This window comes from Alligator mississippiensis, chromosome 3 (assembly GCF_030867095.1).
Source record: "Alligator mississippiensis isolate rAllMis1 chromosome 3, rAllMis1, whole genome shotgun sequence".
NCBI lineage: Eukaryota > Metazoa > Chordata > Crocodylia > Alligatoridae > Alligator > Alligator mississippiensis.
This window is the reverse complement of record NC_081826.1, coordinates 176,504,396-176,530,690: the sequence shown is the minus strand read 5'-3', so window position 1 is coordinate 176,530,690 and position 26,295 is coordinate 176,504,396. Positions and strand designations below refer to the sequence as shown.

General features: G+C 47.2%; 1 protein-coding gene across 10 annotated transcripts in view; it reads right to left on the bottom strand.

Annotated features, from left to right (window-relative positions):
• Positions 1-26,295, bottom strand: part of MLLT3 (MLLT3 super elongation complex subunit) — a 307,823-nt gene that overhangs the window by 118,275 nt on the left and 163,253 nt on the right. For all 10 annotated transcript variants that reach the window (XM_019480772.2, XM_014601142.3, XM_019480774.2 and 7 more), the window contains one exon: positions 16,162-16,773. In XM_019480772.2, coding sequence (XP_019336317.1) covers positions 16,162-16,773 — 612 coding nt within the window. The remainder of the gene's footprint in view (positions 1-16,161; positions 16,774-26,295) is intronic.

The window sequence follows — 26,295 nt, the reverse complement described above, 5'->3', positions numbered from 1 at the left end:
TGCTTGCCAACAAGCAAGAGTAAGTGAACAGAGGAACAGAAATAAAATAAATGTCAAAATTCCTAAGGGCCCCTCTATACACACAGGTAAATATGCAATGGGACCAAACACATGATCCACACAATTGCACCTCCTGCCATACCATTTGTGCATGGCAGGAGGGATGACTGTGGGATTCCACATTAGATCCCATCCAAGGCTGGATTAACGCATGGACATGCCTAGGGCCCTGAGTTGCTGAGGACCCCAGTTCTTTCCCTTGGCGGATTAATGGACAGGCCAGCTGGCCCAGGCCCAGGGTCCACTACCAATCAGGGGCCCCCAGATCCTCAGCAGCAGCAAATTGGAAGTCGCGTTTTTAAACCTGGTGCTGTTTTTGTCTCCCTGCCCCTCAGCCAATCAGCGGGGGGGGGGGGGGGGGGGGGGGGGGGGGGGGAATGGCACCAAGTTTAAAACTGCAGCTTTAGCTTTCGCTTCCCTGCAAGCTTCCACCAATGGGGCGGGGAGGGGACAGGGAAGGGCCAGGGCTGGGCCAGGCCGAAAGTGTTGCACTATGCCTCTGGGGTCCATGCCAGGACAGAGCACTGAGCTATGCCTCTGCGGGTGGGTGGTGGTACTGGGAGGGGTGGCTATGGAGGAGCTAGACAAAGCCATGGGCAACTCCTGGCAAGGGGGCGCAACCTCAGAGTGATTGTGAGTGGGCGAGGTCCTGAGAGGGAAAAATGTGTCTCTGTGCATCTGTGTCACTGTGTGCAGTGCTGCAGGCAGGGACCAGGCCAGCCCAGAGAGCTCCTGTGGGGTGAGGTGGCCTCCAATTTTCTCCTTGTCCAGGGCCCCAAAAATCCTTTAAAAAATCCACCTCTGCCCTTCCCTTTGCTGCAGTAGCAGCAGCTTCCTAGTGGCAGCTCTGAACCCCGCTCATTAGTGCCGGGGTAGGAAGCAGGGGTTCTTGACCAGCCCAGGGCCCACAAATTTGTTTGCCTAGGGCCCACTAAAGGGCTAAGCCAGCTCTGATGCCATCATGCCTAATTGCCTATGCAGAGGGAACCCAGTCTCAGGTTCCTCCTGCACCAGCAAGAAGCAAGCACCTATGGCTGAGAGCCCCCTCAGCTACTGTGATCTTCCAGCCATGGGGGCATTCCACTGGGATCTCCCAGTCATGAAGTTGGTAGGGCACGCCTGCACTGCAGGACTGCAGCACCTGCACTCACCCAGTTGCAGGAGTACCCCCGGGGCTGGGAGTTCACAGCGGCACCCCACGGTGCTGGTACCCAGAGTCCTGCAACAAAGCTAAGAAGGAAACCTTTGCAATATGCCGGTCATGTTCTCAAGGGTGTCTTTGTATTTACAAGTGCTAAAAACATGGTTTTAAATGAAATTTTAGCTTTGGGAGAATCTATTCTATGTGAAAATATTTTCTTCACACCATATCATAGCCAGTGAATTCGATCAGTGACAAATTTTGAGGGGTAACTTTTAACATTTGATTTTTTTTTTCAAATCCCATATCACAGCCTGTGTCTGAAATATTCTAAAGAAAATATAGTAGATGAAATGTGAAAGTTGTGGACCATTTGTTAATAAAACAATCAGCTCTGTTCCAACCAAGTCTCTGAAACACGGTACACATTTTTTATATGGCGAACCTATATATAATTTTTCATGACAAAATCTGCAAATATCTTTGTTCTTGGTGAGTTTAAATTCAGTCTCCTAATTTACCACAGTGTACCACAAATAAAGCTAGCCCAGCCATGGAGCACTACAGGATAGGCAGGGCACAGCAGCTGCCAATTGCCAGGGAACAGAGCAAACAAGGCAGTCAGCTGACCAGATGTAGGCAGGGCCCTGGGGGCATGTAAGCCCAAGGCTGGGGCTGGCAGGGAAATGTCTGGTAGCCACAAGGGATAGAGCTCCTACCCTGGAGAGCCACCCAGGGATGCTGAGCCAACAGCTTTGCTACCTGCAGGAACAGTGGGGCTCAGGGAGCTCACAAGGGGCACATCTACATGTGCATTAATGCACTTTAGTTAATGCGCGTTAAAATCTAGTATCTCCATTGTGAGGTACTGGGAAAATGTGCATTAGCATGTCTTAATGCAATTTACTAAAGAGAACAGTATTTAAGTGACGTTTAATGCAAATTAAAATAGGCTAATGAGCATTAAATCGCAAGTGTAGATGTGCCCAAGGAGCCCAGGATGCTGTATTAGTGAGTGAAGGCTTACACTCCTAAAGGGACAGGGGACTTACGGCAGAGGTTTGGGTTGGGAATATAGGGAAGGTTTATGGAGGTCCCATTAGTGGCAGAGGCAGGCTCAAGGCTCTAATAAGTAGTGAGCCCAGAGTGGGCATAGTGCAAGGCACAGAAACAGGGGCCTGGCACCAGAGAAGGTGCATCCGCACAGGGGTAAACAGGAGCCAGGAGCCCAGTGGTGGAAGGGACAAATGCATGCTAAAGCCTCAAAACCAGGTCTAACGCAGCAGGCCTAGCCTAGAAGGCCTAACCAGATTAAAAGGGCAGAAGCCAGGGAGGCTGAAACCCCAACAATATTGACAGTAACACCCACAAGGCATGGGGCACAGTGTAGGGAAGGATTTGGAGCCACACAATTAGCCCTTAGGTCTTTGGGTGCCCTCCTGGGCAGTTGACTATAGAGGACAAGTGAAGGGTTGAGGAACAGTGAGGACTAGTAGGGTGTTCAAGGACCCTAATATGCATTCAGTAGAACCAGGGCTACGCAAAGGTCTGGGGGCAGCCTCCCCATTTGTCATTACTCCATCAAGGCGTGGCAGGTGAGACAGGAAGGCACCCTATGGGTGGAGCAGGGCACGGTCACAGAACCTGCAGGGGGCGTCATGGCCACTCCTGGGACCCCAACGCGTTTGTCATGGGATGGGGTCCCCAGGGATGGCCGTGATGCCCCTAGGGCTCCGTAACCATGCCAATCTTACCCAACAGGTACCCTTTTCCTCATCTGCCACATCTTGCTGGTAATTATAATATAGGGAGGCTGCCCTCAAGTTTATATTTAGACACGGTCCTGATGGACCCTGCTGACCCCGCGCCTTCTTGGACCCCCTTCTGGGTCCCACTCAAAATGGATGCCTCATGGGACACTCTCAGCCTTATGGGCTAGATGAGTGGCTCCAAACTGCCCCTTTACCATGCCCTAAGCTTTGCGGATGGCATTCACACATTCTCCCTCCGAGGCCTTAGTTTAACTTGGCCTCCGGTCATCGCTGGGCTCTCTGCAGCCCTGTCTCTCTCTCTGCGCCCCCTGGTGCTGGGGTCTGCTCGCTCCCTTTGTCACCGTGCCCTTGGCACTGGGGTCCCCACACTGTAGTGGGCCCCCAATGAGGCCTCCTCCTTCCCCAATAGCCTCAGCCCAATCCACCAGTTTACAAAGAGAAATCAAAATATGAGCCCCTGGGCTATAACAATGCAAGCAGTTCAGGGTGTGCTCTATCCCTTTAAAACCATTGAACCTCTCTCCCCTAGCACTAAATGCCTTGTAGGCCAGGGTCCCTGGTGAGCCCCTGGAGCCACTTAATCCTACCAGAAGTAGAACAGGAAGTCAACCATCTCCACTTACCTTCCTCTAAGAGAGCTCCTTCCCCTTTGGCTGCTGACAGAAAACTGCCTTCTAGTCTCAGCCCTGGGGTTTATGTGTGCCCCAGTCCCTGCCTCTTCTGGTCAGCTGACCGCCTGCAGGTGCAGGCTAATTCCCTCATTCCTGCTGCCATGGTAACCTGCAGCTGTGGGGTTCCTGACTGACTGCTAGGGGTCTCTCTCTAGGCAGTTTCTGCCCTTAAAGGAGCAGGCACCTCAGTACCTTGCAACAGTGTTACACAGTTAATGAAATATGAAAGAAATGAAGCATGACTAAACTCAAAGATACAACTTCAACTCTAGAATAGATATCAACACCTGTATAGCTATTATATCTATTATTATATGCTAATTATAGGTTACATATATGTCCACACATGCATACTTATACAGAGTGGTGTATGAATACATGACTATGTTTCTATCAAATCTGGCCTTCTATACCCATTTACTGATTTGAATACATTTTTATCATGTGTTAAAAGTCTTCAGAAATGTCTTAGGTAAATCATTCATTACTTAAAAGCTAGCAGCTATGCATAGTGCTTCACATTATGTCCAACTTCCAGTATTTCACTTCAAGTAGAAAAATGCAGCCATAACTTGAAATTACTTCAGTAGCAAACAAGACTACAATTCTTATTAAACACGATAATGTTCTGGTATTACACTTCTATCATGATAATTAAATTCCAGAAATATGTGTGTCATCTGGTAGCTAATTTGAGTTTATTGTTTAAAAAAAAGGAAAGGAAAAGGAGCAACCACCATCTTAGGAACAAAAATCCAGATACTTGGCTACTGAAAATATACCTAATGTTCACAAAATGAACTATCAATTAGGAAAAGAAAACAAATTTTGTGCAATAGATCTAACTATATTCTAGACAGTAAACCTGCTACAAAAGGGAAAGAACAGGATTTGACCAGCACATGCAAGACAAACATTTTTAACATTTTCAAACATTTTTAGCATATAATTATGTAAAAATATGCCCTCTGGAGAAACAGCTTTCTAGATTCATGTAACTAATAGTTTATTACTATCTGAAATCACAAACAGGCTGGAACAAACTGTGCAAGGTGAGGACATAATTGATTTGATTTCAACCTGATCTGAGGTAGGATCATTGATCTCTACCTGACTCAAGAAGTCTATGGGCCAACGAGAGGCAAAGCGCTGCTCGACCTGGTGCTGGCTACTGGGGAGGACCTAGTTGGCGACCTAGTGATCGATGGGAAGCTGGGTGACAGCGACCACAAGCTGATCACCTTCACCATCCGCCGAAAAGCTGGCAAGTCAGTCAGCAACACGCAAGTCCTTGACTTCAGGAAAGCCGACTTTGACAAGCTCAGGAGGCTTGTCAGTGAGGCCCTAAGGGACTGTGACCACAGGGAGAGGGGAGTTCAAGAAGAGTGGTTGCTCCTCAAGGGAGCGATCCTCAATGCACAAACTAAGTCTATTCCATCTCGGAGGAAAGGCAGCAAGAGGGGACAGCAGTCCCCCTGGCTCTCCAGGGACCTAGCAGACCTCCTGAGGCTAAAAAGAAAGGCCTACAAAGGATGGAGGATGGGAGTCACCTCCAAGGAGGATTATTCTGCACTGGTCCGGTCCTGTAGGGAGCAGACCAGGAAAGCCAAGGCTGCAACTGAACTCCAGCTAGCTTTGAGCATCAAGGACAATAAAAAGTCCTTTTTCAGATATGTGGGGAGCCGGAGGAAAAGCAGGGGCAACGTTGGACCCCTGCTGAACCAGATGGGGCAACTGACAACTGACGCCCAGGAAAAAGCCAACCTATTAAATAGGTACTTTGCATCGGTCTTTCATCAGCCCCATGGGACGCCCGTGCCTGCTACAGGGCCGGGAAGTCCGGGTGAGGGTGATCCCCTGCCCTCCATTAATGCTGACTTTGTGAAGGAACATCTTGAGAAGCTGGATACCTTCAAGTCAGCTGGCCCTGACAATCTTCACCCCAGGGTACTCAAGGAGCTGGCGAGCATCATAGCCCAGCCTCTAGCGCGGATCTTTGAAAACTCTTGGCGCTCTGGTGTAGTGCCCGAAGACTGGAAGAAGGCCAATGTGGTGCCTATCTTCAAGAAAGGGAGGAAAGTGGATCCGGCTAACTATAGGCCCATCAGCCTGACTTCTATCCCAGGGAAGATCTTAGAAAAGTTTATTAAGGAGGCCATCCTTAATGGACTGGCCGACGCCAACATCTTAAGGGATAGCCAGCACGGGTTTGTTGCGGGTAGGTCTTGCTTGACCAATCTCATTTCCTTCTACGACCAGGTGACCTATCACCTGGACAAGGGAGATGAGATTGATGTCATATATCTTGACTTCAAAAAAGCCTTCGATCTGGTGTCCCATGATCGTCTCTTGGAGAAACTGGCCAATTGTCGCCTTGGGTCCCCCACGATCCACTGGCTGGAAAATTGGCTCCGGGGTCGGACCCAGAGGGTAGTAATTGATGGAAGTCACTCATCGTGGTGTCCTGTGACCAGTGGGGTCCCCCAGGGCTCTGTCCTTGGACCCATACTGTTCAACATCTTCATTAATGATGTGGACACTGGAGTCAGAAGCGGACTGGCCAAGTTTGCCGATGACACCAAACTTTGGGGCAAAGCATCCACACCAGAAGACAGGCGGGTGATCCAGGCTGACCTGGACAGGCTCAGCAAGTGGGCAGATGAGAATCTGATGGTGTTCAACGCCGATAAATGCAAGGTTCTCCACCTTGGGAAAAAAAAACCCGCAGCATCCTTATAGGCTCAGCAGTGCTATGTTGGTTAGCACTATGGAAGAAAGAGACTTGGGGGTCATCATTGACCACAAGATGAACATGAGCCTGCAATGCGATGCTGCGGCTAGTAAAGCGACCAAAACGCTGGCTTGCATCCATAGATGCTTCTCAAGCAAATCCCGGGACGTCATTCTCCCCCTGTACTCGGCCTTAGTGAGGCCGCAGCTGGAGTACTGCGTCCAGTTTTGGGCTCCACAATTCAAAAAGGATGTGGAGAAGCTTGAGAGAGTCCAGAGAAGAGCCACGCGCATGATCAGAGGTCAAGGAAGCAGACCCTACGATGACAGGCTGAGAGCCCTGGGGCTCTTTAGCCTGGAAAAGCGCAGGCTCAGGGGTGATCTGATGGCCACCTACAAGTTTATCAGGGGTGACCACCAGTATCTAGGGGAACGTTTGTTCACCAGAGCGCCCCAAGGGATGACGAGGATGAATGGTCACAAACTACTACAAGATCGTTTCAGGCTGGACATAAGGAAGAATTTCTTTACTGTCCGAGCCCCCAAGGTCTGGAACAGCCTGCCACCGGAGGTTGTTCAAGCGCCTTCATTGAACACCTTCAAGATGAAACTGGATGCTTATCTTGCTGGGATCCTATGACCCCAGCTGACGTCCTGCCCTTTGGGCGGGGGGCTGGACTCGATGATCTTCCGAGGTCCCTTCCAGCCCTAATGTCTATGAAATCTATGATTTATGCACAGTAATTGCATAACTGGAGTACTGTGTCCAGTTCTGGGCACCCCACTTCAAGAGGGATGTGGACAACATTGAAAGGGTCCAGAGGAGGGAGACCTGCATGATCCGGGGACAATGAGAGGCTACGGGACCTGAACGTATTCAGCCTTCACAAGAGAAGACTGAGGGGGGACCTTGTGACCATCTATAAACTTACTAGGGGGGACCAGAAGGGTTTGGGGGAGACCTGGTTTCCCCTAGCGCCCCCCGGGATAACAAGGAATAACGGCCACAAGTTGTTGGAGAGTAGGTTTAGATTAGACATCCGCAAGAACTACTTCACAGTTAGGGCGGCTAAGATCTGGAACCAACTTCCAAGGGATGTGGTGCTGGCTCCTACCCTGGGGGTCTTTAAGAAGCGTCTCAATGCCTACCTGGCTGGGGTCATTTGAGCCCAGTTTTCTTCCTGCCCAGGCAGGGGGTCGGACTTGAAGATCTACAAGGTTCCTTCTGACCCTACTTCTATGATTCTCTGATAACATTTTGACTACAATTATTCTCCTTTAGAACAACCACTCTATAGTGAGCAAGTTGCTTGTGACGCTGTAGGTATTATAGGGCTTGCTAGTACTGCCCTGCGCTCATCTGCCTACAGGTGGCAACAGGGTAGACCTTGGCTCTGGATCACCAGGTCTGCCAGGAAGTGGATCTTACGTTTTCTCATCTGCCACGGCTTTGATGACGTATATATTCCTGGGAGGCAATGCCCACAGTGATCCTGCCTGGTCTTGATACCTGTATCTTCTGTGGGGCTCTAAACCTCCCCTTTACCCCAGCCTAGCCTCTCCAGATGGTGTTTTACGATATTCTTCCACAGCCAGGTTGCAGTCCTGCCAATTATAACCTTATTTGCCCCTACCCCAGGGTGTCCTAGTGCCTCTTTTGGGTACACCCTTCCAGGGGCCGGTCTTGGCCTATGCTCAAAAAATCAAAGTAAACAGCAAAAAGAAATTACAGAAAACCCTGGCTGCTTCTCAGTCTTCTTGTCAGGTTCTGGTAATGTCCCCTTTTCTCATGATCAGGTGCTCAACCTCCCAATTACCATAATTCAGGCAAACAATCCCCTAATCCATTTTTTGCTGTGTGCTAGCCTGCCCTGCACCCCTATGAATGCTCACAGTCTCTTTGGGGTTTTCCTCCCTGTGCAGGAATGCTCTACCTGTGACTGTAGATTTTTTCCTTCAGGCCCTCCTCTGGATTCTCTGCTGGAAAACTCCACTCCGGAGATTCTCTCAGGCCTTGTGGACTCCCTCACTCTGGATCTTCAGCTGCAGCTCCGCTCTGGAGATTACCACTAGCCGCTTGGTTGCAGGCCTCTGCCTGCCTCAGGTTCACTCCCACAGCGTTACTCAGGCAAGTTCTGCAGTTTCCGCCTGCTGAGACGCTCAGCCGCTTCTCTCTCTCTGCAGCCTGCAGGGAACTGACCCCTCTCTGGGGCTGGAAATACCTTTGAGTGACCTCCCTCCACCAATCCTGAGTGAGATGCTGCTCTGGAAATTGGGTGGGTATTTTCCTTCCTTTCTGGGCTGCAGCTGCAGCCCTGCCAGCCCTTCATGCTGTAAGTTCTGTCTCACTCCTTCACATTGCTATAACTAAGTTTAGAAATCCATGAACGCATAAATGTCATTTAAATTCCCAGGGCTCCTATACACGTGTGGAATCTGCTCTGATGCACTGGAAATAGGGTCTGTTGGAGCATAGAAACTGATGCACTCTGGTAGTCTTCCTCATCACGTGCATCAGCATCCCAGTACATCTCAGCACTGAAAAAATGGTGGTGAGCGTCCTTTGAAATAAAACATGTTCAACGAGCATCAGTTCAAAGTGCCCCACTGCCATTTTTTCAGTACGAAGGATGCGTGTGGATGCTAATACACATGATGCATGGGCACTTTTAATTAGTGCAACTCATTAATTAAAGCACCTGGCACCATGTCCCACACCACGTCTAAAAATGTCCCCAGATTCCAACACATGGATAACAGTGCACCAGGCTATGTGAATTTCATTTATCCTCTAGTTGCCCAGCTTTTTTACATTCTCTGGAAATTACCCACTCTCTTCACTTGTTCTGACCAACCTATGCCACCTGCATATTATAACTGTCACCCTGATCATCATTCTTTTCCAGAATCATTAAGGAATTATGCTTATCCAGAGGGATCACTGACTAAGTTCCTGGGGAACCTCTACTGTTAGCTATTTTCTAGTCATCGGCAGAACTTTAGCTCTTACCACATGACTATTTTAATCTCCTTATTGTTCTACTCTCTAACTTGGCTTTTGGAAAATGGAAATAAATTATGTCAATCAGTTCTCTTTTATGTTCGATTTGTAAGTTGCTCAAAAATTATAATATATTGGCAATAAAAAAATTGTGTACAGAAAAATGTTGTAGGCCCTTATCACATCATGTCTTTTAATACGTGCACTAAAGAAAACTCTAAGAATAGTTATCTTAAACAATTGCTTCTGCTGATTTAACTACCAGAAGAGCAGGATTAACTGACTTATGATTCCAAATTTACTTTATGACTTTTTGGAAGAAAAAACGATGAATGCAGTCACTGGTTGGAGTCAGGGTAGCAGTAGGTAATGTAATTGGCTGACCTGATAACATCACATTCTGGAAAAGTCAGACATAGTAAACTTATTTCAGTGCTACATTAGACGTAGAGCTTTTGTTGCTTCTTAATATGCCACTTCTGACCACGAAGGCCCATTTATTTCAGGATCTATTATTTCATGAATGACGGGAATGGGAGCTCAGAGCAAGAAGCCCTTTGATGGAGCAACAAGATGTCTTTTCAAACAGACAACAGCAGCCAGAGCAGTAACTATAAAATTTCAGTTTTATTTTAATTCAGTGGCAATGCATCCCTTAGGTACTGTACTACAATCAGAGACCATTATAAACGGCACCGCAAATGGGCTTATGTCATGTAATCTTACATTACGCATAAAGAAAGAAACCTGTAGATTTTAACATGGATACTCAGAAGAGTCAACTGTGGAAGAACTATGGTAAATAAAATCCTAAATCAAACATAAGTACCATGAATCCTAAATGCTCATCATGGTGTCAGATAACTCTAATTCCTGTTCTTTATCAAGTCCATCACAAAGCTCTTGAAGCCACACAAATTTCTTTCATTTTGGTACCTTTAAAATCACAATTAATGTCACAATAGTTTTAGTTTTGGTTAAGTTTTTGTATTTTAGGGGAAAACTAATTGACTGAAGAGTCAAATAAGAGCTCATGCCTTTACTGTGGGACTGTTCTCTAATAAACACTGATGCCTAGCAAACTGAACTTTTGAAACTAAACATTATTTTATAGTTTGTCTGTGAAGCTCTAAGCAGTGCCAAGATAACTCTACAAATGCTGAAGTCTTTTTTTAGCATGTTATAAATTAATTCAGCTCAGCATTAACAACAAGCATGAAACATTTTAGCTTCAGTGGCAATTTTTTGGAAAAAGTTGTACAACGACTGGCAACAGAGGTTTCGAATGAAAATGCCATCTCAACCATAAGTATAGCATTGCTAGTGCCATGCTATAAAGGGGATCCTGTTCAGCTACATACCTTCTGTATTTTACAACCTTTCCATGCACCAGGGGATCAGTCATTAAAAAGCCACTTCAGAAATAAAATAAAGCCCTTCTTCTCCGCCTGTGACAAGTTTCCATCAAGTGAAAACCTAACACTAATGCCTCGATAGCAGGCTGTTTATTGCCTGTTCCAGACAGTTTAAATGTGGGCTCTGAATAGGGTGGGGGGAACGAAGACACGCAACAGGCTTCAGGAGAAGAAAGGCTTGATTTGGGTGGCTTGAAAACTTCCTCTCTGCCCTTCCACCTAAAGGTAAGGCAGACTTCCAACAAGATTCCTTCTCTACCCCTCAAGGGTATTTTAATTCTATTCTCTCAGCCACAACCCACTGCACTTTAAAAAAACAAAACAAACTATGGTAGATCAAGTCTGCCAAAAGAAAATGGTTAAAATGCTTACTCCTCAGAAGCAAGTTACATTTTGAATTATATGGGTTGTCCAGCTAGATACATAAAAGAAAATATGTAAACAATTTTTTGGTGGGGGAATGTAGGAGTTAATTTCTTAGGTCAGTTTGTCGCAGGGCACCTCGGTGCCCCTGCTCCTATAGAGGAGAAACTGCCAGGGAGCGAGTGAGCGCACCCTGGCCTGACATAACGAGCCCAGCTGAGGCTTGCTCAGGTAATGAGCGCAGCTGCAGGTTGCCGGAGCAACCAAGCGGAGCCAGCTGCCTGTAGGGGGCAGGGCCTGGCCCTTATAAAGCCCAGGGCCGAAGCCAGGCTGGCAGTTCTCTGCCAGCAGCCAGAGAGGCAGGAGCTCCCTCAGCCGAGATATGGGAAGGAGCCTGAGTTGCAAGTACAGCTCATGATAGCCCTGGAGGCTCGAGCTATGATACTGAGTTATGGCCATGCGGCTTGTGGTTATGTTACAGCCTAGGGGCTTGTGGTTTTGTGTTGTGTTTGTGCTATTACACCCGGAGGCTTGGGTGAGGCTGTAGGGGTTGGAGGAGGCCTCAATCACAGGGACCCCAGAGAGTGTGGGGTGCCCTAGCGCCAAGAGGGCGCTTTATTTCCATAGCACCAGGGAAGGCGCAGCTCGCACGCCAGTGCATGAGCAACTGGCGGCGAGGAGCGCGGCCAGTGGGTTGCAGGCGCAACCCGTAGGTTGCGGACGGGGACCTAGACCCCGGATTGCGTGTGGGGGGGAACATAGACCCCGGCCCCAGGAAAGGGGCAATAGTATTGAGTAGCCCAGTGTGGGCACGGCGAACCCCAAAGAGGGGGAGCGCCACTGTACGTTATTGAGTAGCCCAGTGTGGGCACGGCGAACCCCAAAGAGGGGGAGCGCCATTGTATGTTATTGAGTAGTCCAGTGTGGGCACAGCGAGCCCCAGAGAGGGGGGAGCGCCATGCCGAGGAGCCCAAGACGGGCATAGCGAGCCCAGCCGCAGGCTAGTGCGGCAACACCCCTCAGACTGAGGCAGGGCGCTGCGGTTGCCCCGAGAAGACAGGGAGTAGCAGAGCGGTGAGCCAGGGTCAGAGAGGGTGCCCGTGCGGTTGGCCCATAGGACCGGAGGCCCGCTAGAGAGTTGTATATGATTGAGAAGCCCCGTGGGGGCGTGGCGAGACCCAAAGAGGGGGAGCGCCATTGTATATGATTAAGAAGCCCCGTGGGGGCGTGGTGAGCCCCAAAGAGGGGGAGCGCCATACTGAGGAGCCCTAGAGAGGGGCCATTACTGAGGAGCCCTAGAGGGGCCATATCGAGGAGCCCGAGACGGGCATAGCGAGCCTGGCCGCAGGCTAGTGCAGCAACACCCCTCAGACCGAGGCAGGGAGCTGCGGTTGCCCCTGGGAAGACAGGGAGTAGCAGCGCGGTGAGCCGAGGTCAGAGAGGGTACCCGTGCGGTTGGCCGGAAGGGCCGGGACCCACTAGAGAGTCCCTGAGCGGAACCACACCGGCAGGGGAGGCCCAGAGTGGGCTAGACGAGAGTCCCAGCAAGAGGCTGGGCATGAGAGAGGGAGCCCATGGAGGCCCGGGAAGTGGGCGAACAGACCGGACAACGTCTATTACATCTGCGAGGCTTGGGGCGTGGTATTAGGGGTTGGTAGGAGCCACGCATAGCCCCTAAGGCTGGGGTGCTTGGGTAGCGCCCATTGTACGGGGAGACCCACGAGGGGTCCAGGAGCTTACGTGCCCGAGGAAACACAAGGCAGCCTCCCTATTACATATTCCATCAAGACGTGGCGGGCGAGAATGGAGGGTGCCCTCGGGCCGAAGTAGCGCGGTGAGAGGGCCTCAAGGAGATCACGGCCCTCCATGAGGACCCCGCCATGACACAGTTTATTATTCCAAGTTCAGTTTTCCTCTATAGGGTGAATATATTTTAGAAAATAATTAAGACTGGTTAGAGAACTGACCTTTTCAGGAGGGAAAACAGTTTCACGATAGTCTCTTACTTCTGCTACTAAAAATTCATTAACATATTTTGAAGAAATAAAATTGTAAGTGGCAATATGATAATATTTCTCTCAAAGAATGACACATTATTCTGTATAACCAAAATGAAAAACACTTAGAACGCATAAGAAACTCACCTTTAGTGAGACTTCCTGAGCACTCTGTCCATTTAACATTCGTAGGACTTTTCTTTTTCCTGCCTAATGCACTAAATGCCCACAAGTACTCAAGACTGGATCACTATAGTGTGCATTTTAGGGACATATGGAGACCCCAAATGCATGTAAGCATTTCATAACTGCAAAAGCAAAAAGTGCCATGCTGGGAAGAAACCACCAGCAGTCAAGGGAAAACTGGCTCACAGGGCAAACCAAGAGAGAAAGGAAAGAGTGCACAAGGGACAAGTTGCTCCTTCTCATCCCCTATCCTTTCTTTTACTCAACTTGGGGAATACTCCCCCATCAGGCACTTGACTGGGGAATTTTAGAACTCCACACACTTCCCTACCAATAGATGAAGCAACAAGCAGCAGCAAAGGCCTTTCAGTTGACATTCCTGTAACTTTCTTGACAATAATGTCCCCTCACCAACAACAAGGGAAGAGGTCACAGGAACCTTTACAACTTTCCCCAGTGTAATTTCTAGCCTATCATACCAGGACAAGTAGCATCAACTAACCTCCCTGAACATTCAATATGTAGGCTGCAGATTGATAATGGCTGCAACCCATCTGACACAAATGTTGCTGCTGTGAAGAGAGGGAGAGAGGGAGAATGCTGAATCACAGGTGAAAGGATACATATATAGATGTTTGCAATGCATGACGCTGGATGGAAGCACTGATAGACCTAGCGGAAGTATGAAAGACTAGGTGGTATATGATCTACAGATGGTAAAACGCATCAGTAACAGAGGCAAATATTTTCAAGCAGCTTCCTATTGGAAGTCTGGAAGCACATCATTAACCTGATGCCAGATACACACAATATTTTGTGAATGCTACTTAAAAATTCATGTAAAGATAAATCTTGGTAAGACCTCCTCTGGCAGGAAGGCATAAAGCCAACCAACTTACTCAGATCAAAGTGAGTCTGATTACTAGACCCATACTTAATCAATATTTCTGGGACATGCCCTTTCCTGGTCACCTTTCCATTGCAAAAGGAACATGAATATCACAGGTGTACAAAGACAAAATATATTATTTAATTATAATACATAAAAATGACAATGTAGATTAAAAATTAAACTCTATGAATGACTTCAGTGATTCACTCATCTGCTATTAAAAAAACCTAAAAGAATAAGTCACATAAGCCTACCGTTATACCCTCCTCGAAAGCCCCACCTCAGCTGCTCTCTCCATCACCTTCTGGATGCTTCAACTAAGTTTAGCAACACAAAATTCCCAGTCTTTCCTACAAAGCCTGTTTCCCTATTTCACACCACCATGTTACCTGTCTATCCCTAGGAGTCAGCTTTGACACCATTTCTCTCACATGCGCATAGCTATGTTGTAGCCAATCTTGCTGCTGCATCCAGGCCCTCATCTCTTGTCTTGATGCCTGTAACCCTCTTTTCATCCCATTCCAACATACATAAGACAAACTTCTGAACAGAGGTTAATGGCCCTTTTCAAAGCCCTCCTTGTCCAGTGACTATATCAAGTAACTGTTTCTTCTAACTTTCAAGAATTTCATAGGCCTCTGTCTCTCTCTGATATTACCTATTCTTCCTTCTGTGTTTTTCTACCATGCTGTTTGACCAATGACGCTAAGCTTAACCATCCACCTGCTCATCCCAAAAACCATACCTTCACCCTTGCTTCCAAAATACCTCTTGTTTATAATCTTATTCCTTTTCTTCTAACCCCTTTCAAGACCTAATCCTACTGCAACAGCAATATGGCATAAGCCAAAATTAGGCTGACTGATAGGCTGTTGTTAAAACCTGCTTTTCAGTAATTTTCAAACTCAAAATAGTTGTAAACATGCACACAGAAATATATTAATGCATATAGAACATACCTAGATTTGACTCCCTTGCTGCCTCTCCTTTGTGTATGGACTGTGATCTTACAACATGAACTCTGTAAGGTAGGACCACATCTAAGTAAAACATCTGTCCAGGACAAGATGTAATGGTCCTGGTCATGACTACTAGCAGCTCCCACAATAGAAATGTTAACACTGTTAACATAAAATTGCTGTAAGAACTTCCATAACAGCATATAGTCAGTGACTTGTCATGGAGGCATCTTCCTCACAGAGAAAGTAAATGATACAAAAAGCTATATTTTAATCAAGACAGAGCTTGAGTTAGCACTATTAATATTAAAAATGCAGTCAGATTTCTGTGCCACAGGTCAGCCCTCCAAAAACAGGATATGGGAAGCCATATGTTAAAAAAACAGTGTTTAGTTTCTTGTTTTCACATCTGTATAACTAAACGCAACCCTAGCTAAGCAAGTAAGAAATATACCAACACTGAACTAATAAGCAACTCTAAACCTTGCTCTTCAATGTCATTTTTCTCTATATTCATGCTTATGAAGTTTCTAATATTATTGCCTTCCTTTATTGTTCTCTTATACCTCTGATACATCCACATTCCCACCCCCAACCCCCACCCAATACAAACCTCTGGAATATGAAACAAGCCTTTCAATTAATCTCTCAAAAAGGTGCTGCTGATTTCTTTGGAAGGAAAATGATACGGCACTGATAATTCCAACCATTTTGAATGATGTTAAATTGATCAGAATAAAGGAGCCAAATTATGCTTTAATCTGTATAATATAGCCAAAATACCCAAATATTTAAGATAACTGATGGTTAAACACCCATAATTGTGGATAGTTTATGATAGAAACCTAGAAGCCCATCTACAAACCATCAGATGAAACTGAAAACTTTATGAAAGAACAAAAAATACAATTGAATACAACCAAATACATGATCAGAACTTGGAAAAAGGTAAACAAAAACTAAAAGTCACTTACTTCAGATTTAGAGGACACATTTTCCTCCATGTCAGAATCATTGGGATCCACAATATCATCAAATGGTGGTAAAGTAGGTTTTTTTTTCTCAAGTGACTCACTTTCCATTTTGACTTTCCCCATTTTAGGCTGAGATTTATCCTTTGTTTGCTTTTTGTCAGAAGAACAAGTAAGTATCAGTGGAGGAGCACTAGAAAAACTTTTAAATAAAGACTCTGAGCTATTTTTTTTCCTTTTTTTGGCAGAAAGTTCCTCAGAATCTGTAACAGTCGGCCTTTTTGTTGGGGCCTTCTTTTCTTGCTGGTGTCCACCGGTTATAGTAAGGATGTTGTTCTCAGATTTTGGCTCCTTAGACATGGTTTTAGGTTCCTTGAAAGCCATCTTAGGAACTATTTTTTCATCTTTTAGTGGTTTGTTTTCTTTGGGTTTCTTAGAGGATTCTTTGGAAGATTTGTTGTGTTCCCTGGAAGGTTCTTTGAAGGCACTTTTATGGTCTTTTGAGTCCTTAGAAGGTTTTTCTTTGTGCTCCTTTGTTAATTTGTGGGGCTTTGAAAAACTGTTACTACTGCTGCTGCCGCTACTGCTGCTTGTGTTTATACTCCTACTTGGGTCCTGCAACAAGTATAAGCACAAGAAAAATTTAGAAACAAAGGAAAAAGGAACAAACAGGATCTACATCAAGAATCTAGACTGTAGAGCTTAATCACTCAAAGAATGTGTACATAGGCAAGAATATTACTTCCAGGTTTACTTAAAAGTAGCATCCTTTCCATTTAAAATAAATTGTCTATACATTTCTTAAGATAAAATCAGTTTTCAAACATGAATACAGTACCTCAACAGCTAAAGATAGTGGACTTTTTCATTAATCTGTAGTGGATATAAGAAAATCTATGAGACTCTGGAAAGCTAATTTAGAATGCTTGGCAGATAAAGTAGGCCAATTTTATCTCCAGAACAAACTAGGATGCTAAAAACAGAAGCATAAAATGATGAGGACAAAAACAAGAGTTTTGGAAATTCTAATACAATGTCAAGTTTTAAAGAAAAAACGTTGCAATGATAAGCCAGTGGAAGAACTTGTACTTTATATTTATAGCAAAATAATGTAAGGGTTGGAACCAACACAGCCTTATCATAATGTTTCAGACAAAGCATTATGTTGCCCCACCTTTTGATAGAGCCCATTTTTCATATCTAGTGCTAAATGTGGATCTGCATTGGAGAACAACTATCAGCACCCTCCTGGCTGTCCAGTATTCTAATGAATGAAGGAGTTTCTTGGTTGTTTTTGAAAACTGCATTGGAGGATAAAGTTTTAGTAGGTTCCGGTGTTTCATACTGTTGCTTTGTCCTTTCCTTGATTTTATGATCTTTATTTCATTCTGCTCCAAACTCAATCTTTGACAAAGAACAACATTACTTCTTTAAAAAGGTCTGTATTTCAGGATTTTTCCTAGGCATACAATAGCTTCACAATAGGTTTCTTTGCCCAAATCCACTATTGTAAAAACCTAAAAGGTCAAATCTAAAGTGGAGCCAGAATCTTTAAATGGAACCAGGAATAATCACATTTTAAAACTCCTGAAAATGTTATTTTTGGGAAGGTCTTTCTTTTATGAACTGGCATTACTGTTACCTTGCCCTATTTTCAAAAGATGCTGAACGTGCCTGCAGCTCCCATTGACTTAATGGTTAGTAACTAGTGATCAGTGCCTCTGAAAATTCATTTTACTCCAGGGATGCAAGCACCAAATATGTACAATAATTCTTCCCCCAAATAAGCCTCTTTTTACTGAATCAACAATTCCATAAGAAAGAAATTCACTTTATAAAGTATAACATTAATTAAATAATGCTGAATAGTTTCTTAGGTTGATTATACAACAACAAACTTAATATATGTATTTCTATATACCAAGTTTTTATGAAGACATGTATATGAAAAGAATTACTGTTTACAGTTGTTAGGGGTCTGCGAAGTTTCAGTCGCCAATTCTATTCAGAAAAGATTTGGCTCAATTCAGAGGCCGAATCACCGAATCAGAATCAAATCAGGAAACAAAAAAAACCCCACACTGAATCGATTTGGAGCCTCCAAATTGATTTTAAAAAGATTCAGAAAAAGATTCAGAGATTTGGCGATCTGGAATGCAATCTTGCAGGGAAACAGAAACTGAGAGAAGGGAGGGGAAGCAGGGGGAAAAACTGGTATCTGTAGCTGGCCAGTGACTGTGATCTTTTCCAGAGTCCCCTTCCAATCACGGTGCTTTGGGGGAGGGACGTAGAAACAGCATATAAGCCTCTGTCTGCAGCCTTTCTGTCGCTTTTGTGAGCTGTTTCTGCCTGAGCAACAGCATCTGAAAGGTACTACTGGACTGGCTTGGCTTCCTAGTCGGTCTCCTGCTAGTGTCTCTTCTTGGAAAGGATTGGATACAGCTTACTAGTTACCCTTGCCTAGAATCCCTCTACTTATCCAATCCATTTCTTTCAACTTATTCTTCTCCCAAAAAAACTCTTATTTGTTCTTCTTATTCCCTCCCACCACCACCACACACACACACACTTTTTAAAAAGAAAGCTGTGTTTTGCTTGCCTGGCAGTGTGTGATCCATCACTGTGCAGGAAAGCACATACATTATACACACTCGCACACATAAAGTAAACAGAGAAGAAAATATATTACAGTTACACACACATACAGTAAACAGAGAGAAGAAGAGATATTACAGTTGTGTACGCGCACATATTTTCCAGCACAGCAAACATCATGAAGCATGCTGGAAAGGCAGGTGCCAGGCCTTAGGGTAGGGGAAGAGCTGCAAGTTCCCCCCATCCCCTCAAACAGACGCATCCTCTTTCTTGGCAGCAATGACTCCTCTGCTGCCAGTGGGTGCAAGGAGGTGGAAGCAGTACCTCTCCCTGCACCATCTCCCCTAACACCAGAAATAGCCACAAGTACCAGCATGACAGTCTCCTCCACCCCAATTTCATCTCCCAGCGAGAGCCTTCCAGTGCCGGAGGAGGAGCTGGATCTGGAAGCAGGGGACCCGAGCACGCTAGCAAAAGAAATTCTGGGGAATGAGGGGGAATCTGAGTTTGTGCTCCGCACCCCTCAAAGTTCCCCTAGAGCCAGATCTCCTTTTCCAGAAGGCACCTCGAAGGAGGTTGTGGGGGCAGATGGCTCAGCTTCCCCTGTTGTTGTGCCTCTGCCTGCTGAGGAAAGGATAAGGCAGGATCCCCACCTGCAACCCAGAAGCTGAAGGGTAGTGTAGTGTGGGATCATTTTGAAGTGGCAGATGATCCCAAGTATGCTATCTGCCAGCACTGCTGAAAGCAGATCAGCCAGATCAAGGAAGTGAAACACTTCACCACCACAGCGATGCTGCTGCAACTCAGGAGACAGGACCCCCTTAGCCCTTGTTCCTCCTCAGCCTGGCACCAGTGTGAGTGTGCCCAAAAAGAAGTCCCCCTCTCACTCCAAAGCCCCCATCCCAATGAAGCAGAGGCAGGTCACCCTGGAGCAGTGGGGGAAAGCCACAGACAAAGCGGGGGGCACACTGCATAGGCAAATAAGGTAATCCAGAACATTGGGGACATGCTTGCCCTCGATGGCCAGCCCTTTTCCTTAGTTGAGCATCCAGGGTTCATAGATTCATAGATGTTAGGGTCGGAAGGGACCTCAATAGATCATTGAGTCCGACCCCCTGCATAAGCAGGAAAGAGTGCTGGGTCTAGATGACCCCAGCTAGATATTCATCTAACCTCCTCTTGAAGACCCCCAGGGTAGGGGAGAGCACCACCTCCCTTGGGAGCCCGTTCCAGACCTTGGCCACTCGAACTGTGAAGAAGTTCTTCCTAATGTCCAATCTAAATCTGCTCTCTGCTAGCTTGTGGCCATTATTTCTTGTAACCCCCAGGGGCGCCTTGGTGAATAAATACTCACCAATTCCCTTCTGTGCCCCCGTGATGAACTTATAGGCAGCCACAAGGTCGCCTCTCAACCTTCTCTTGTGGAGGCTGAAAAGGTCCAGTTTCTCTAGTCTCTCCTCGTAGGGCTTGGTCTGCAGGCCCTTAACCATACGAGTGGCCCTTCTCTGGACCCTCTCCAGGTTATCCACATCCTTCTTGAAGTGTGGCACCCAGAATTGCACGCAGTACTCCAACTGCGGTCTGACCAGCGCCCGATAGAGGGGAAGTATCACCTCCTTGGACCTATTCGTCATGCATCTGCTGATGCACGATAAAGTGCCATTGGCTTTTTTGATGGCTTCGTCACACTGCCGACTCATGTTCATCTTGGAGTCCACTAGGATTCCAAGATCCCTTTCCACTTCCGTGCCACCCAGCAGGTCATTCCCTAGGCTGTAGGTGTGCTGGACATTTTTCCTCCCTAGGTGCAGCACTTTGCATTTCTCCTTGTTGAACTGCATTCTGTTGTTTTCTGCCCACTTGTCCAACCTGTCCAGGTCTGTTTGCAGCTGTTCCCTGCCCTCCGGCGTGTCCACATCTCCCCATAGCTTTGTGTCATCTGCAAACTTGGACAGAGTACATTTCACTCCCTCGTTCAAGTCACTGATGAAGACATTAAAGAGTATCGGTCCAAGGACTAAGCCCTGCAGGACCCCACTGCCCACACCCTTCCAGGTCGAAACCGACCCATCTACCACGACTCTCTGGGTGCGACCCTCCAGCCAATTCGCCACCCACCGGACTGTGCAGTCATCCACATCACAGCCTCTTAACTTGTTCACCAGTATGGGGTGGGATACCGTATCGAAGGCCTTCCTGAAGTCTAAGTATACGACATCCACCCCTCCTCCTGTGTCCACGCGTTTCGTAACCTGGTCATAAAAAGAGACTAGATTGGTCAGGCACGATCTGCCTGCCATGAACCCGTGCTGGTTTCCCCTCAGCATAATTTGTCCTTCTGGGCTCTCACAAATGTGAGCCTTGATAATTTTTTCAAAGACTTTGCCAAGGATGGAGGTGAGACTGACTGGCCTATAGTTGCCTGGGTCCTCCTTCCTCCCCTTTTTGAAAATGGGGACCACATTGGCCCTTTTCCAGTCCTCCGGGACTTGGCCCGTGCGCCACGAGCTTTCAAATATTCCCGCCAGTGGCTCTGCAATTATGTTGGCCAGTGCCTTCAGCACCCTCGGATGGAGCTCATCTGGGCCTGCTGACTTAAAGGCATCCAGTTCTTCCAAGTGACTCTGCACCATCTCAGGGTCTACGCATGGAAGTCTGGTGCCTTGCTGCTGCCTCTCTACAACCCCAGTGAGAGACTTGTCGTGCCCCTCGCTTAGGAGGTTCAGATGGCTGAACCTCTGGCACTCCTGGCCCCATACCACCAAGTGCCCACATGGCATCACCTTTAGCAGAACGGTGGTGCCCTCCCTGTATGAGGCATGCAGGGAGTACTTGAGGGAGGAGCTGCACAAGGCAGAGTCGCAAGTAGGCTTGCACTTCACCTCGGACATCTGGAGCAGCTGGGGTGGAGATCATGCCTATCTCTCCCTCACAGGGCACTGGTGCCATCAGTCAGGCTGTTGGTGGGCTCTCCTCCAGGTGGAGGTGATGGATGAGTCCCACACAGCAATTAAGACCATGGTCGCCATAAACTGCATGGTGCAGCGGTGGCTTGTTGGGCAGGGTGAGCTCACCTGTGGGTTCATGGTCACCAACAATGAGGCCAATATGGTCAAGGAAGTGCATGATGTGTTCGCATCCACTATGTGGCACACAAGTTCCACTTCATAGTCAGGAATGACTTGGAGGGGGACAGAGCTGCCAGTGATGGTGCCATCACTACCACCCAGATGATTTCAAAATGCAGGAAGGTGATGGGCTACTTCCACCACAGAATCAAGGGGGGCAAGATGTTGTAGGACAAACAGGCAGAGCTGAATGTCCCAAAGCACAAAATCATGCAGGATGTGGAGACTCGGTAGAACTCCATATACCTGATGCTGGAAAGGCTGGTGGAACAACAGAAGGCCATCCATGAGATGCCTCTCAGGGAGACTGGGATCAGTGGCCCCCTTAAAGCGGGATGGGATACCATCTCCCAAATGTTGGTGGTCATCAAGCCGTTCCTCGAGGCCACTGAGACCCTCAGCACTGGTGATGCTCTCCTTAGCCAGGTGATCCCAGTAGTCAAGGAGCTTGAGAACCAAATAGGGAATGTTCCTGGCTGGGGCAAACCACTTCAACCAGATGTGCAAGCATTGGTGAAGTGCCTGAAGGAGGACATCAAAAAATGGTTGGATCCGTTGCAGTCCAGTACAGTCCATGTGCTGGCGGGCATGTGTGATGCAAGCATCAAGGGGAGCATGTGCAGCACCAAAACCCTCGATCACTGGATGGAGGTGCTGGTGAATAGAGTCAGGAAGGCAGAAGGGCAGAGGCGAGGGGATGTGGAAAAGTCCACTTTCACGCACCAGGATTCCCACCACCAACCAGTCTCCTTCAAGCCAGCCACTGCCAATGTGGGCCAAGGGCATGGCTTCAATGTTGGGGTCCAGAGGCACCAGACCCCAGCCTCAGGCAGGCAGTACCGAGGCTTCAGTGGCTACCTATTTCGCCAAGGACATGGAGCCACTGGACTGTGAACACTTGGCCTATTGGGTAACCCACAGCCAGATGTGGCAGGATTTGGTCATGGTTACCTGGGAACACCTGTCCTGTCCACCGATCAGTGTTCCAAGCGAGAGGGTGTTCAGCATTGCTGGGGATGTTTTGACAACCCACCACAACTCCTTGGATCTTCATTTGGTAGAGCAGCTAGTGTTCCTGAAGGTGAACCTCCCGCTGCTGGGGTTTCCCAAGCTCCACCTGCAGATGGAGTGAGTGCCACCCTCCTCACTCTGTCCACACCTATTCCCTTTTTTTTTTTTTAAACCATTTAATGCCCCGCTCTCAGAGCTGGAGGAGGCAATCACTGCATCACCAGCCACCAGGGAAAGAACATCTCTCTCCTGAGCTCCTGTGTCAGGATGAACTTGGAGGTATGGGCTGGGGCTAAGGGGAAGGAGGAGACCCCCGGTCTTGGGTATGACCTAAAACTGTACCAGGGTCAGGAGGCCTGGCGGGACTGCCAGTGGTGCAGCAGACCCCAAGAAATGCCAGGATCATGAACCTCGCTGGTGAAAGACAGGTAGGAGGCACCTTATAATCTCCAGCCACCACATGCACGCACTGTCCTGACTAGGGAAAGCCCAGACCTGTAAGATCTTTGAGAAGCCTGAGACTTGCTGGTTGCAGTGGAGTTGTGAGGCTCCAAGTGAGCTTAGCTGCCTTAGATGCCATCTGTAAAGCATGGGCTGCAGTGTAGGGGGAGGTATGGAGCTGTGGAACACGTCACCCCTAGACATCAGGGGCCTAAATGGGCAGCCTCCCACCAGGGTAACATCTGAATCAGTTTTCCATCAAGGTGTGGTGGGTGGTTGGCCCAGAAACAGGTGGGCGGGCCACGATCTCACCCACACCAGGAAGGCACCCTGTTACAGGCTACCATCCTGGCTGGTTTCATCCCACTCTGCCTTAACAAACACAAGGCAGACAAGGGTCTTTGGATCAATCTGATATCTTGTATTAGACCAACTGAATAGTTGGAGAAATGTATCTTAGCAAGCTGTTGGGTTTGAAAACTCTTTGTCAGGCTGAGGAAGCATCTGCAGTTGGTGTGTGCACTCTTCCTTGATGGAAGAAATAGTAAAGAAGTCAGCGGCTGGCATGCAATGCATGTAAGAAAAACAGTCAGTAAAAATGTAAGATTGAGGCATCAGGAGGTCAGAGACAGGCTGGGAGGGGGAAGCACGGGAAGGGGGATATTGCAGGTAAAATTGGAGAGGTACCTGCTACCTAGGGAGTCAGATGTCCATCAGGTTGTAGTGCGTCATAAATCCAATATCTATAATGAGTCCATGAGTTTCTGTATCTAGGAGGTTGATGAAGTGAAGTTCATAGTGAAAAGTGGTTTGTAAATTCCCTTTGAGGATCAGGCCTGAGAGACTGGAGAGAGAGTGGCTTTCTTGTGAAAAATGTGCCCCCACAGGTAGTTTGGTATTCTTCTCTGCAATAGATTTTTGGTATGCATTCATTTTGGTGTACAGTTGTTGCTTGGTGTCTCCCATGTATTTTCCATCAGGGCATTTGGTGCACTGGATGAAATGTATAACATTTCTGGAGGTGCAGCTGTAAGACCCAGGAATGGTGATGGTTCTGTTGTGGAGTGTAATAATTGTGGGGTAATGGAGATATGTTGGCAGGTTTTGCATTTCTTGTCAGGGCATGGTCTGGATCCATTCAGTGTGTTTTGGGCTGTAGGAAGTTGGTTTCTGGTGACTGGGTTAGAGAGGTTCGGTGCTTGTTTGAATTTACAAACCACTTTTCACAGATGAGCCTATGAGCTTCACTTCATCGACCTTCTGGATACAGAAACTCATGGACTCAATATAGACATTGGATTTATGACACATTGCAACCTGCCTGACATCCAACTCCCTATGTAGCAGGTACCTCTCCACTTTTACCTGCAACACCTCCTTCCTGCACCACCCCTCCACGCCCCACCTCCCCAGCCTGTCTCTCACCCCCTGATGCATCCATTTCCATTTTCACTGACTGGCTTTCTTGCCTGCATTGCATGCCAGCCTCCAGCTTCTTTACTATTCCTTCCATCCAGGAAGAGCACACACACCAGCTGCAGACGCTTCCTCAGCCTGACAAAGGGTTTTAAACCCAAAAGCTTGCTAAGATATATTTCTCCAACTATTCAGTTGGTCTAAAAAAGTATATCAGAGGTACCCTCGACTGATCCATGCTGGGGCTAAGACCCAAAGTGGGGTCAAAGGGCCAGGGGCCATGAGGAATGCCCAGAGCAAGAGGCTCAGGATTCTGACTGGCCTGAAGGCAGGGCTGTTACGCCTCAGCTCTGTATTCTTGAGCAACCCTGGCACAGGATGCAGTCTGTCTGACTCACAAAGGACTCCCCCCCGCCCCTCTACCTAAACGAAACTGATTAAGATGCAGTGAGAGACGCACCTAAAACTCTCCAGATAAGGGTGATAAGAGTGAAACAACTGCCCTAGGTCTCATTTACATCCGAGATGGAACCAGATGACCATTCATTTACATGAGAGATGGAAAACAGAAAGCCTGAAGCAGAGACTGCAGTGAATTCTGGGACCAGAGAAGCAGGAGAGCGCTGCATGATGGGGAATCTGTGCTTCCAATGTTAATTAACCCATGTTCACACACACCCAGCTCAGCATTTATCAGACCAGTTCTAATCTGGATTTGCTAAGGACTCCCCCCCCCCCCCCCCCGACACACACACACACACACACACACACACACACACACACAGCTCTAAGTTTAATAGGCATCTCGGGCCGTACATTCCCCGGTCCCACTATGGGAGGCCTATTTAAACTTGATTGACTAAAACTCGGTTGCCGGGTTAGGGAATGCTGAGGCAAGAGACCGAGTCTGAGGGGGTACGGGCAACATTTGAACAATGGTTAAGGGTTCATCACAGCATCCAGCCTGCTGGAGCCCTAATCCCAGGTGTTGTCGTATCTTTCCCGAGACGACTGGTGGGAGTCCTCTCCACAAAAGGTTATGAGCACCCCAATAATTGCTTTAAGTCTGTTAAAAGACTATAGTAAAATCTGGAAAAGTCATGCTAAGCTGAGGCTTGTGCACAACAAGTAAAAATCCAAAATCCTGATACTGCAAGCTATCTATTGTTCCTGAAGAAACCATGAGATATCCCATCAGGATATCTGCCATCCATAGGAATCTCAAGCTGGCTCCCAAGTATTTGGGTTACTCCCTAATCTTAAGTGTTTCCTGATTATCAATCAGTTTCCTGAGATGGTCCAAACCAGATAACCCCTTGTCAATAGAAAAGACAATGATTTACACTACTGAGGGTGCTTCAAAGCAGCTGAACTGAGGGTATAAAAATCTGTAAGTGTGTGTGCTTAAAAAGGAGAAAGAGAAAGAAAAAGAAGAAGCAGGAGGAAAGAGGGAGAAAGAAAGAAGAAGAAGAAAACTCCTGTGCTGACACCATCCCCTGTTGTTCTTGGGACGCTGGAAGAACAGATCGTCTCTCTCTTCAAGGAT